Source organism: Melozone crissalis, unplaced genomic scaffold, assembly GCF_028551555.1.
Source record: "Melozone crissalis strain CALT ecotype California unplaced genomic scaffold, PUWL_Pcris_2 ptg000088l_1, whole genome shotgun sequence".
Taxonomy (NCBI): domain Eukaryota; kingdom Metazoa; phylum Chordata; class Aves; order Passeriformes; family Passerellidae; genus Melozone; species Melozone crissalis.
In genome coordinates this window covers 5,546,635-5,560,235 of record NW_026535865.1, presented here as the reverse complement: position 1 = coordinate 5,560,235, position 13,601 = coordinate 5,546,635, and the positions used below count along the sequence as shown (strand labels likewise).

At 55.8% G+C, this 13,601-nt stretch overlaps 1 protein-coding gene across 1 annotated transcript in view; it reads left to right on the top strand.

Moving 5' to 3' along the window:
• The window catches only part of FBN3 (fibrillin 3), a 68,865-nt gene that overhangs the window by 34,716 nt on the left and 20,548 nt on the right, over nt 1–13,601 (top strand). The window contains exons 12-30 of the mRNA XM_054290977.1: nt 80–199; nt 798–923; nt 1,237–1,359; nt 2,224–2,499; nt 3,372–3,425; nt 4,704–4,829; nt 5,666–5,791; nt 6,794–6,913; nt 7,322–7,459; nt 7,711–7,761; nt 8,041–8,166; nt 8,589–8,816; nt 9,702–9,827; nt 10,072–10,200; nt 11,909–12,034; nt 12,443–12,568; nt 12,880–13,002; nt 13,222–13,347; nt 13,452–13,577. Of these exons, the coding sequence (XP_054146952.1) occupies nt 80–199; nt 798–923; nt 1,237–1,359; nt 2,224–2,499; nt 3,372–3,425; nt 4,704–4,829; nt 5,666–5,791; nt 6,794–6,913; nt 7,322–7,459; nt 7,711–7,761; nt 8,041–8,166; nt 8,589–8,816; nt 9,702–9,827; nt 10,072–10,200; nt 11,909–12,034; nt 12,443–12,568; nt 12,880–13,002; nt 13,222–13,347; nt 13,452–13,577 (2,496 nt within the window). The remainder of the gene's footprint in view (nt 1–79; nt 200–797; nt 924–1,236; nt 1,360–2,223; nt 2,500–3,371; nt 3,426–4,703; nt 4,830–5,665; nt 5,792–6,793; nt 6,914–7,321; nt 7,460–7,710; nt 7,762–8,040; nt 8,167–8,588; nt 8,817–9,701; nt 9,828–10,071; nt 10,201–11,908; nt 12,035–12,442; nt 12,569–12,879; nt 13,003–13,221; nt 13,348–13,451; nt 13,578–13,601) is intronic.

Sequence of the window (13,601 nt, the reverse complement as noted above, 5' to 3'; positions counted from 1 at the left end):
CTCCTCCAGGCTGCTCTCGCTGCTCCTGGGCTCTGCTGTGCCTCAGGGTCCCTCACAGGTGGAGTGTTTCCCCTTGCAGATGTGGACGAGTGCTCGAGCAGCCCCTGCGTCCACGGTGACTGCGTCAACACGCCGGGCTCCTACCACTGCAAGTGCCACGAGGGCTTCCAGAGCACCCCCACCAAGCAGGCCTGCATTGGTAAGGGCTGTCCCCCCCCTTTCTGGGGGGTGGCAGAGGGGTCAGCAGAGCCCCTGGCACCACAGAAGGGTGGTAGGGGTGAAATGCAGAGAGGGGTCCCCAGCAGGGCCGGGTGTGGGATGGGATCTCTCCAGAAGTTTCCTCTGGCTTTCCTTAAAATTTTCTGGTGGCAATCAAGGGAGCTGCAGAGTCCTCCCCATGGACAGAATTCTGTTGGGAGAGCTTCATTTGACAAAATGGGGGGTTCTGGGCCATGTTGGTGTGGATGCAGCATTTCCAGCAAGGCTGCAAGCTGCCAAGAGGCTGCAGCAGGTGAGGGACTGCCAAAAAAAGAGGGATGGGAAGGGACTGTTCCACCATGGGAGCAGCGAGCAAAGGCAGTGCCAAAGCTTTGAAATGTTCATTTTCTCCCTACCTGACAAAGAGGCTTCCAAAGCCTCCCCCACTCCTGAAAAGGTGAAAATATTCTGATTTTTCAAGTGGGATTTTTGAAAATTGATTCCCGTGCCTGAGGGCACTGAGAGTTTCTCACAGGGGATGTTGAGCTGGGGCCGCTCCTGTCTCTCCCTGCTGCCACTTTTTGGTGCTTTCCCTGCAGACATTGACGAGTGCATCATGAACGGGGTGATGTGCAGGAACGGGCGCTGCGTCAACACCGACGGCAGCTTCCAGTGCATCTGCAACGCCGGCTTTGAGATCACCCCCGACGGCAAGAACTGCGTGGGTGAGGCTCCCCTGCCTCCAGCAGCCCAGGGCTGGGCTGTTAATGTGGGCTGTGCCCCAGGAGAGGGCTGGGGAGGTGTTTCTGTGAGGGGGTTTGGGGTGCAGGGATCAGCAGGGCTGGGGCTGGAGCAGAACAGCTCTGACCAGGAAAGGTGACCCTGGGCTTGGAGCTGATGCTCCTGGAGGTTCCCCCTCCATTTCCCCCTCAGCTTTGAGGCCCAGCACCCACGGTTTGGCCATGGGATGGGGCACAGGGCGGGTTTGGGCCACAGGAGGGTCTTGCTGCAGCTCCGGGGTGCTGTGTGTGCCCCCAGACCACGACGAGTGTGCCACCACCAACATGTGCCTCAACGGGATGTGCATCAACGAGGACGGGAGCTTCAAGTGCATCTGCAAACCCGGCTTTGTCCTGGCTCCCAACGGGCGCTACTGCGTGGGTGAGTGAGCCCCAGCTGGGCTCTTCCCAGCCCCAGCCCCTGCCCACATTCCTCAGGGCACCTGTGAGCTCCTCAGGGCAAGGGGAGATGAGAAATCCAAGGGTGTGGCCGGGCAGCTCCTGCTGTGCTGCCAGAAATTGTCCCTTTGTGGGAGAATGGGCAAAAGGGGAAAGGTCCTCATGTCCTGAGCCCTTGTCTGTGTGTCCTGAGCCTCTCTCGGTGTCTTTGACCTTCTGTTTTAGTGTTCTGAGCCTCTTTCAGTGTGACTTGAGCCTTTCCTATGCATGCTGATCCCCTCCCTGTGTGTCCTAAGCCTCTCTCTGCATGTCCTGAGCTCCAATCCATGTGTTCTGCCCCTGTTCATGTGTCCCAGCCCTCTCTCCCCATGTCCCAACCCTCTGGCCATGTGTCCCAGCCCTCTCCTCATATCCCAGCCCTCTCTCCATGTGTCTCAGTCCCCTTTCCTCATGTCCCATCCCTCTCTCTGTGTGTCCCAACCCTCTCCTCATGTCCCACTCCCCTTTCCTCATGTCCCAGCCCTCTCTCTGTGTGTCCCAACCCTCTCCTCATGTCCCACTCCCCTTTCCTCATGTCCCAGCCCTCTCTCTGTGTGTCCCAATCCTCTCTCCTCATGTGCCAACCCTCTCTCCATGTGTCCCAGACCTCTCCCTGTACCCCAGTCCTCTTTCGTCATGTCCCAGCCCTCTCTCTGTGTGTCCCAGTCCCCTCTCTCCATGTGTCCCAGACCTCTCCATGTGTCCCAGTCCCCTTTCCTCATATCCCACCCCTCTCTCCCTGTCCCCCACCCCTCTCCCCGTGTCCCTCCCCCCGATCTCACCCCTCTCCCCTCCCCATCCTGCCCAGACATCGACGAGTGCGAGACGCCGGGGATCTGCATGAACGGCTGGTGCATCAACACCGAGGGCTCGTTCCGCTGCGAGTGCCTGGGGGGCCTGGCCATCGGCGTGGACGGCCGCGTCTGCGTGGACACCCACATGCGCAGCACCTGCTACGGGGGCATCAAGAAGGGCACCTGCGCCCGCCCCTTCCCCGGCGCCGTCACCAAGTCCGAGTGCTGCTGCGCCAACCCCGACCACGGCTTCGGGGAGCCCTGCCAGCCCTGCCCGGCCAAGAACTCGGGTGAGGCCACGCCGGGCTGGGCCGTGGCGTTGGTTGGGACATCATAATCCATAATCCATAATCTACAATCCATAATCCATAATCCACAATCTATAATCCATAGTCCATAATCAATAATCCATATCCACAATCAATATACATCATCCATATCAATAATCCATAATATATCCATATCCATAATCCATATCCATAATCAGCAACGATAATCCATAATCAATATCCATAATCCATAATTATATCCATATCCATATTCCATATTCCATATCCATAATCCATAATCCATATTCAATATTCATAATGCATAATGTATCCATATCCATAATGAATATCCATAATTCATAATGGATATCCATAATCCATATCAATAATCCACAATATATCCATATCCATAATGAATATCCATAATCCGTAATGAATATCCGTAATCAATATCCATAATCCATAATATATCCAGATCCAGATCCATAATGAATATCCATAATCATATCCATAATCCATATCCATAATCCATATCCATAATCCATAATTTATGGATCGATTATAAACAGGGTGGAAGTTGGAAGTGGGACCATCAGCATTAAAATGCACAAGGTCACAGCAGCAAGGCTGGGAGAGCTCGAGGGGAGTTTGGACAGCACCCCCAGGCACAGGGTGGGATTGTTGGGGTGCCTGGGCTGCTCCAGGGGTTGGGCTGGATGAACCTTGGGGTCCCTCCCAGCTCACCTCGTTCTGTGATTGTGTGGTATGAGCATAAACAGGCCCCTGTGGCAAACACAGAATTAAACCTCAGTGGGTTGAAGCCCTCAGCTCAGTGCAGCCCCCTGAGGGGAGTGTCCTGCCACGCTCATGGCTCTGTTGTGCTCTGTCCCCAGCGGAATTCCAGGCTCTCTGCAGCAGCGGCATCGGGATCACGGCTGATGGCAGAGGTGGGTGCAGGATTCCAGAAGATTGTGCAGGATTCCAGAGGGCTGTGATGTGTAGGATTCCTCAGGGGCGTGCAGGATTCCTCAGGAGCATGCAGGATTCCTCAGGAGTGTGCAGGATTCCTCAGGAGTGTGCAGGATTCCTCAGGGGCATGCAGGATTCCACAGGCACATCCCACAGCACCCTCAGCTGCTTTTCATGTGGGAGCTGTGCCAGGAGATCTTGGGCTCCCATCCCTGCTGTGATGGCAATGAGCAGTGGGACCCTCCTGGTTGTTTCCCTCCTCTGCTCTCCAGCTCCTCCTTGGGGTGTCCCAGGCAGAGGGAGGTGACAAACTCTGCTGCCAAGGGGCGGCTTTGAGTTCCAAGGGGTGCCAGTGCCAGCCCTGGGCAGTGCTTGGATCAGCAGGGAGAGCACAGAGCAGCCAGGCAGCCCTGCCAAGCCTTCCAGAGGGAAGGAGCCAGAGGCAAAGCCCCGGTGGCTCCTTGGGCTCCCATCCAGGACTCCTTGTCCTGGCCAGAGGCAGTCCCATGGGAATGGTGAGACTCTTTCTAGCAAGGCCACGCTCCGGTCGTTCCACCCCTGCCTGGAGCCAGGGCTGCACTCAGAGCTCTCCAGGCTGGGTTTCCCTCGATGGAACTGAGCTCCAAGAGCGTGGGGACAAAGGCCAGCAGTGCCTGGGCAGCCGTGGCCATCTGGCACTGCGGGGACACTGTGGTGCCAGCACAGACTGGGCTGGGCCAGGCTGGGGCTTGCCAGGCTGAAATCTCTGCCCTGGCACCAGGCTGGGGCTTGCCAGGCTGAAATCTCTGCCCTGGCACCGGGGCTTGGCTCCAAAAGAGCAGAGGAAGGGATGCTGCTGCAGGGAAGGGGCAGTGCCCACCTGGCTGCCACCCTTCTGGGTCACTCAGTGCTGAACCCAGGGATAATTCAATTCCTGAGCTTGGAACTGGGACAAAGAACACTCTGGGATGTCACACAAGGACCTGAGAGCCCTTGACATTAAACTGAGCTTATCCCAGCCCCTTACCCAGCTCTCTCCTCCTGAGCTCAGAGCCCCAGGCTGGCTCAGGACAAGGGAGAAGCTGTGGCTGCCCCATCCTTGGACTGCCCAAGGCCAGCCTGGAATGGTGGAATTGGAACAAGATGGGCTTTGAGGTCCCTCCCAACCCAAACTACTCTGGCACTCCGCAATTCCTGCAGTGAGGAGCCAGGGGATGGAATGTTTCTCTCTTTGCCTTTGCTGGGCTCCACCTCACACACCTCTTTTTGCCTTTCAGACATCAACGAGTGCGCCCTGAACCCCGACATCTGCCCCAACGGGATGTGTGAGAACCTGCGGGGCAGCTACCGCTGCATCTGCAACCTGGGCTACGAGTCCGACCCCACGGGCAAGAACTGTGTGGGTGAGTCAGGGCTGGGGCTCGGGGGGCTCAGGGGGTGCCAGGCACCTCCAGGAGGTTCTGCAGCACCTGGTGCCCTCCAGCACCGTCCAAATTCCCCCCAGCAGCTGGGCTGGGGGGAGAATGGGAAGGGTGGAAGCTGGAGAGCTCATGGGTTGGGATAAGGATTTCAGTGGGGAAAGGAAAACAAGGAATTCTTCCCCTGCTCCCCGTGGGCTGGGGTTCAGCAGCTCTGATTTCTGCTGTGGGAGCAGGGATGGGGCCCAGGGAATGGCTGGAGCCGTGCCAGAGGGGTGGGATGGACAGCAGAGAAATGTTCAGGGGTTTGGGATGGAGATCAGGGAAAGGTTCAGAGATTTGGGATGGAGATCAGGGAAAGGTTCAGAGATTTGGGATGGAGATCAGGAAAAGGTTCAGAGATTTGGGATGGAGATCAGGGAAAGGTTCAGGGATTTCGGATGGAGATCAGGGAGAGGTTCAGGGCATTTGGGATGGAGATCAGGGAAAGATTCTGAGATTTCAGGTGGAGATCAGGGAAAGGTTAAGAGGGTTTGGGATGGAGATCAGGGAGAGATTCTGGGATTTGGGAGGGAGATCAGGAAAGGTTCTTCCCCCAGAGGGTGGTGGGCACTGAATTCCCCAGGGAATGGTCCCATCCCAGCCCTGCCAGAGCTCCAGGAGCCCTTGGGCACCGCGCTGGGACAGACTGGGATTGTTGGGGTGCCTCTGCAGAGGCTGAGGTTGCATCAATGATCCCGTGGGTCCCTCCCGTGACTGCGTGGGGGAAATTAACCCTTCCCAGCCCAAAGCAGCTCACGGATGCTCACATCTGTCCCCAGATGTGGACGAGTGCAGCGTCAACCGGCTGCTGTGTGACAACGGACTGTGCAGGAACACCCCTGGCAGCTACACCTGCACCTGCCCCAAGGGCTTCGTGTTCCGCACCGAGACCGACACCTGCGAAGGTAACGGGGCCGGGCAGCCCCAGAACCTGCAAAAACACAGCCTGAGCTCCTGCCTGGGGCTGCAAATCCCTCCTTACCTTCCCTTTGCACTGCTCTGTGCTGCAGCAGCTGCATCTTTGGGGTTCAGGGGGTTTAAACTCATTTTTAGGGTTTTTTCCCTGTGGGTTTTAGTGATTTTTCACACTGGGTTCAAAGCAGAATGGGCACCTGACCCCAAAACATCTGAGCCTGGAAACCAGAGCAATTTCCTCCAAGGCCACAAAATTTGAGCTTGAGACCTGACCAAAATTGCAGGGTTTGGGGAATTTGATTGAAAGGCTGTGATTTGGAGGAGGAAAAATGGTTTCCCGTGCGCAGAGGCCTCAAATATTTGAGAACTGGCACTTTGCACACAAGTGCTCCAACCACCCTCAACCCAAATAATTTTTTTAAAATCTTGTATTTTTTTATATTGTTATTAGGGCTCTCTATATTGCATGTTTCTAGCTATAATTTATATATTTATATGGAATTTTTATATAATTTATAATTTATTATTTATGTTGTATTTCTTACATTCTACACTATATTATTATACAGTATATTATATATTACATATAATATAGAATAGAATATATAATATACAATATATAATATATAATTTCGATTATATAATATATATAACATACCATATATTATAAATATTTATTATATACTATATATATTATATTGGTATATAATATTTTTATGTTCTACATCATTATTATATCACAACATATTTATATATTACACACCTAATACATTTATATTTTCATGTGTATTTATATTTTATATATAAATATAAATATATATTTTAACATATTTTAAATTATATTATTATATTTAAAACAATGTAAAAACCTATTTAAACCCACCATTCTTCACTCTCTGTGCTCTCCCCTCCTCCAGTTTGTGTCCCCCCAGGGCCGTGTCCCTGTCACTCCCCTCTGTGACTTTTGTCCCCTTGTCCCTTTGTCCCCTCAGACATCAACGAGTGCACGTCCAACCCGTGTGTGAACGGGCTGTGCAGGAACAACGCCGGCTCCTTCGCCTGCGAGTGCTCCCCGGGCAGCAAACTGGACCCCAGTGGCACCATCTGTGTGGGTGAGCAGGGCCAGCTCCTGCCAGCCCGGGTGGCACTGCCAGCGTCACCCTGCACCGTCACCCAGCCTGGCACGGGGACGGGAATCCCACAGAGCGGGGATGGATGGGATGCTGGGGGGGAATTCCTGACTGGGAGGGAGTTGGGGGCCTGGGATGGAATTCCCAGAGCAGCTGTGGGTCCCTGGCAGTGTCCAATGCCAGGCTGCAGCACCTTGGGACCAGGGATGGTGTCCCCATGGCAGGGGTGGCACTGGAAGGGTTTTAGGGCTCTGGGTTGTGGGAACAGCCACATCCTCAGGGATCCGTGATTCCCTGGGAGGGACAGCTCCTCCCAGCTGCCTCTCGGGGCTGCCAGCCCCGGGTCTGGGGGCACGGGGCAGCCCCTGAGCCCCCGGTGTGTCCCTGCAGACAGCATGAAGGGCACCTGCTGGCTCAACATCCAGGACGGGCGCTGCGAGGTCAACATCAACGGGGCCACGCTGAAATCCGAGTGCTGTGCCACCCTGGGGGCAGCCTGGGGCAGCCCCTGCGAGCGCTGCGAGATCGGTGAGGCTCTGCCAGGCCCGGGCATTCCCGGGAAATGCGGGAGTGGGGATGGAGAGCAGGGACAGGGAGAAATGCCCACAGGGTGCTCGGGCACTGCCAGCGCTCTCAGGGACACGGTGGGGTTGGTGGGGGGCTGTGGAGGGTCGGGAGCTGGGCTGGGTGGTCCTGTGGGTCCCTCCCAGCTCTGGGTGTGCCATGGTTCTGTGGGAAAGCTGGAAGGGTTTCCCTGCTGACATCCCTGTCCCTTGCAGACACCGCCTGTCCCCGGGGCTACGCCCGCATGAAGGGGGTCACCTGTGAAGGTAAAGTGCTGCAGCGAGGGAAAACTGCTTTTCTTGGGAATGTGATCACTGTTCTCCTGCCTCTCTGAGTCCTTGGGGGGATCTCCACCCTCTGTCTGTCTGTCTGTCTGTCTGTGCCCAGATCCTGGCTCTGTTTCTGCCCGGTTTTCATGGCTAAGTTGCCACTTGGAGCCCGGCGGGCAGCTCTGGGCTCCTCCCAGCCCCTCCAAGAGCCCCTTGAGCCCCCTGGCCGTGTCCCCGTGCCGTCCCTCGCCATCCCTGACCCGTGCCACCCCACAGATGTGAACGAGTGCGAGGTGTTCCCGGGCGTGTGCCCCAATGGGCGCTGCGTGAACTCGGCCGGCTCCTTCCGCTGCGAGTGCCCCGAGGGGCTGACCCTGGATGGCACTGCCAGGACCTGTGTGGGTAAGGACACCTCCTCTGCCCACATCCTGCCCTCCCACTTGCCACCTCCCCACCAGCACCAGCTCCATCAGAACTCTCTGACCCCATGGTTGCTGTTCCTTTAACCCCGGGGAGAAGGGAGGGAAGGGGCAGGGAGCCACCAAGCAGGGACAGGAGGGGAGGGACAAAGGGACAAAGGACACCTGGATGGCCCAGTGCCCCCCAGGGGTAGAGGGCATCCTTTGAATCTGCCCTTCTGGAATTCCAGGACTGACAGACAGTGCTGGGCAGGGCTCAGGGAGGGGAAGGGAGAAGTGACTGACACACGTAGGAGGGAATGATCATGGGAGGGATTGGGTTTCTGAGGTAAACCCTGACATCCTAATGCAGCAAACAAGCCATGGTGGGCAGCAGACCCACGTGTGTGCGTGCTGTGTCCCCAGACGTGCGTGTGGAGCAGTGCTACATGCGCTGGGACGAGGACGAGTGCACGGAGCCGCTGCCCGGCAAGTTCCGCATGGACATGTGCTGCTGCTCCGTGGGCTCGGCCTGGGGCTCCGACTGCGAGGAGTGTCCCCGTGCTGGCTCTGCCGAGTTCAAGGCGCTGTGTCCCCGCGGGCCCGGCTTCGCCAACCGCGGCGACGTGCTCTCGGGACGGCCCTTCTACAAAGGTGAGTGTTGGAGCCACCAATATGACAGTGGGGATGTTCCTGGGTTTGTCTGGCCCTTGGTGCTGGACCAAATAGTGGCACTGTGGTGTTTTGCCCCAGAGACACTTTTGGCTGGCTGGGTGTGTGGTGTTTCACCCCAGAGACACTTTTGGCTGGCTGGGTGTGTGGTGTTTCACCCCATTTTTGGCTGGCTGGGTGTGTGGTGTTTCACCCCATTTTTGGCTGGCTGGGTGTGTGGTGTTTCACCCCAGAGACACTTTTGGCTGGTTGGGTGCTGCAGCTCGGCATGTGGAGATAAATCCAGGCCTGCAGGAGCTCTGGTGGTGCTGGGATGGAGCCTCCTCCATGGAGGTTCTGCTCCTCAGCTTTCCCTCTGGCAGAGAAGCTTTAAGGCGACGGTGAAGGAAAGGAGTCGGTTCTGATGGAGGGTTTGGATCCAGAGCTTTATTCTGGGCTCTGAATGCAGCACCAGCTCCAACAGAACTCCCTGAGCCCGTGGTTGCTGCTCCTTTGAACACCGAGGGGCAGGGAAGGGGCAGGGAGCCACCAAGCAGGGACAGGAGGGGAGGGACAAAGGGACAAAGGACACCTGGATGGCCCAGTGCCCCCCAGGGGTAGAGGGCATCCTTTGAATCTGCCCAATCCCTTCTGGAATTCCAGGACTGACAGACAGTGCTGGGCAGGGGTCAGGGAGGGGAAAGGAGAGGTGATTGACACACCTGGGAGGGAATTTTCAAGGGAGGGACCCAGGTTCTGAGGTAAACCCTGAAATCACACTGCAGCAGGTGAAGGAGTCAGGGCTGGAGCTTGAGCTGAGGGGGGTTCTCAGCTGCAGTGAGGGGGTTCATGGAGAGCCCCCCTGGCTGGATGTCTCTGATCCCCCAGATGTGAACGAGTGCAAGGTGTTCTCCGGGCTCTGCACCCACGGCACCTGCAGGAACACCATCGGCAGCTTCAGGTGCATCTGCGGCAACGGCTTCGCTCTGGATGCTGAGGAGAGGAACTGCACAGGTGAGGGACCCCCAAGCCCTAACACAGTTTCTCATGATTCTTTAAGCAATAATTACATCTAATCACATCTAACAATTCTATCATTTATCATATATTGATTACACATGTGCAGCTTCACATGATCCAGCAAACACAAGGCCTAACGCTTCCCAGGGCCTACCTTTAACATTTTCCCTACCAAGCCTGGCTTTCTTTCTAATTCCCCAAATTTCCTATGATTTTAAAACCTTCTCCTGTCCCCCAGACATCGACGAGTGCCGCATCTCCCCCGACCTGTGCGGCCACGGCTCGTGCGTCAACACCCCGGGCAGCTTCGAGTGCGAGTGCTTCGAGGGCTACGAGAGCGGCTTCATGATGATGAAGAACTGCATGGGTGAGCAAGGCTGAGCCCCTGAGGGCACCTCCTGGGGCAGGGCAGGGCCCTGAGGAAAGGCAGGGCGCAGCCAGAGGTGCCCAGCTCCCCAAACACCGCATGGATCAATTCCCATTTCCATGAGGAGCTTTGGGACACCCTGTGTCCCCTTCCACCTCTGGAACACCCTGTGCCCCCTTCCACCCTCTCAGTTATAGGGGCTCCCTTCACCTGCCCTTTTAATCTCCCTTTATCCTCACACACAGTTCCTTACAGTTCCTCCAGTCTGCCCAAGGCTTGTTTTTATTCTGTCAGAGTCTCATCTGTTTTCAATTGAATAATTTCTTGTTCGGAGCTTAAAAAATCCCGTCAGTGACCTCAGTACCTCAGTTTGTCTCCAACAGCTCAGCCAGACTCCTGCTGTCCTCTAATTCCTGGCATTCCACGTTCCTGTCCTCTGTCCAGCCAGACTCACTTGTCTCACTGACCTACTCTTAATATTCTGCTTTGGCTTGGGCTTTCAAACCACTTCAAGCCATGATTCAACACCATTTATTTATTTTTCGTGTTTTATTCTCTGTGCTCTTTAAAATAAATCACTGTCCCTGGCAGGGGCTTTGTCTTTTCCGTGCAATTTGTAGCATGGGTTTCCACAGTTTCCACTGATCATCCTCCTCCTCCTGCTCCATTTCTGGGACCCTGGGAATGTCACAGTCCTCACCCATGACCTGCTGCCTTCTTGCAGATTTCTAATCTTTATAGAAGGATATAAATTTCATTGTTCTTTTTTTTAAAATTTAATGCTCGCTCTTACTTGTCCAATTCCACTTTATCCTTTTTTTCTGGGTGGCAGGGAGCTGAGTCATCTCACCCCAAAGGGGGTGGTGACGTTTTGTCATTGCCTATGGTGAAGGATTAACTTCTTCCCACCTGTGTTTGGCCAAAGAATTTGGCTTCAGCCTCCTGAGGGAGGAATTCTGTGCAGCCTGGGGCAGGGGACAGCACCAGCAGTGAAAATGCAGCCTGGGATTCACCAGGAGCAGGCTCCCACTGATCTGGGGGTGTTTGGTAGGGACCTGTCACCCCCATTTTCAGGTGTATCCCAGCCCTCTTTACCTGAAAATCTCATCAGTGTTTTAGCCAAGTCAGGGAAAATAACCCGTTCTTAACTTCAGTGCTGGAGTCAGGAAAATAAACAGAGAGGAAAATGAATTTTTTTTAAATATATCCAACCTCAGTCCCTTTCTCTGCTCTCACTGAGGGGCTCTTGGGTTCTGCTGAGGTCGAGGCACAAGGTGGGATTTCCCAAATTCAGAATCCAACCAAGAGACCACTGGAGGCAAGCCCAGCTTTCCCTGCCCTGTTAACCCCGTGCTATTCCCTGTTCTGAGATCAAGCCCAGCTTTCCCTGCCCTGTTACCTGTGTTATATTCCCTGTTTTGGGATCAAGCCCAGCTTTCCCTGCCCTGTTACCTGTGTGATATTCCCTTTTCTGGGGTCCAAGCCCTACATTCCCTGCCCTGTTAATCCTGTGCTATTCCCTGTTCTAAGACCCAAGTCCAGCTTTTCCAAGCCCAGCTTTCCCTGCCCTGTTACCTGTGTGATATTCCCTGTTCTGGGGTCCAAGCCCAGCTATCCCTGCCCTCTTAACCCTGTGATATTCCCCGTTCTGGGACGCTCCCCCAGTGGAGAAGCCTCTGGAAGGGACCAATCCCATTTTCCCGCGCAGACATCAACGAGTGCGAGCGGGACCCGCTGCTGTGCCGGGGCGGGATCTGCATGAACACCGACGGCAGCTTCGAGTGCATCTGCCCCCCTGGGCACGAGCTGACAGCCGAGGGCAACACCTGCATTGGTGAGGGCACGGCAGGGAAACCCCGCAGGCAGAGCTCCTGCAGGGCTGTGGGTGTCTCCTTCCCATCCCGTACGTCCCATCCCTGGAGGTGGCCAAGGGTTTGGAGCAGCCTGGGCTGGGGGAAGGTGTCCCTGCCCATGTTGCTGCCCATGGATGATCCTTAAGGTCCCTCCCACCCAAATCCTTCTGTGCTTCCATGATAAGTGGGTCCAGCTCATCCCAGAGGATCTCATTCCAAGGCCAAGAGCTCGTCCAGACCAAGCTCATTCCCAGCGTTTTGTTGCATTGGTGTTGTGCATTTTGCTGCTCCCTTTGACCAGTGGGAAAAAAATTCGGTTTGGGCACCAGATGATGGCCTGAGCATGGCCTGAGCAGGGCTGGCTGCTCCAAGTGCTCTTGTCCCCTCAGACATCAACGAGTGCTCCCTCAGTGACAACCTCTGTCGCAACGGGCGCTGCGTCAACGTCATCGGCACCTACCAGTGCTCCTGTGACTCTGGATTCCAGGCCACGCCGGACAGGCAGGGCTGTGTGGGTGAGTGCTCCTCCAAAGGGTCCTTCAAGCACCTTGGGATGAGCCCAGAACCCTCCCGGGCTCGTGGATGTTGTGTTCAGAGGGTAAAGCAAACGGGGAATGTCACAGATGAGTGGCAGCCAAATCTGTGCTGCTGGCACAGGGCTCTGAGGGCACTGCCAGGGGCCGGGCAGAAGGAATGAGGTGTTCTCTTGTGGCTGGGGGAGATTTGTGCCCTCTTCTGCCACCCAAACTGCTGCCTGGGCCCTTGTCTGTGCAGGGCTGGGTCCCTGTGGGTCCCTGCCAGCTCAGGGTGCTGTGGTTGTCCCCAGACATCGACGAGTGCACCATCACCAACGGGGGCTGTGACACCCACTGCTCCAACTCCGAGGGCAGCTACGAGTGCAGCTGCAGCGAAGGCTACGCCCTGATGCCAGACAAGAGGTCCTGTGCAGGTCAGTGCCCACCTTGGCTCTTGCAGGTGCTGCCCCAGGGTCCTCTCTGTCCTTACAGCTGGCTCCAGGATGAGGGGGTCTCATTTTTAAGTCCCTTCCAGAGATGGATGATTTTGCTTTGCACTGCCACACCCAGCCTCTCACAATTCGGGATTTCCTCCTTCCCCCTGGTGCTCCAGCCTTCCCTGTGTTCACCTTGGCATGGTGTCCTCTCTGCAGATATTGATGAGTGTGAGGATAACCCCGAGATCTGTGACGGGGGGCAGTGCACCAACATCCCCGGCGAGTACCGCTGCCTCTGCTTCGACGGCTTCATGGCATCCCTGGACATGAAGACCTGCATTGGTGAGGCCCTGGCTGCGCCCTGGGCGTGTCCCACCTCTGCCTCCTGTCCCCAGAGCCACACTGGGGGGTCCTCGGGGTGTCCCATGGGTGCTTTTGTCCTGCAGATGTGAACGAGTGCGACCTCAACCCCAACATCTGCCTGCACGGCGAGTGTGAGAACACCAAGGGCTCCTTCATCTGCCACTGCCAGCTGGGCTACTTCGTCAAGAAGGGAACCACGGGGTGCACAGGTGGGAGCTCAGCACGCCTGGAGC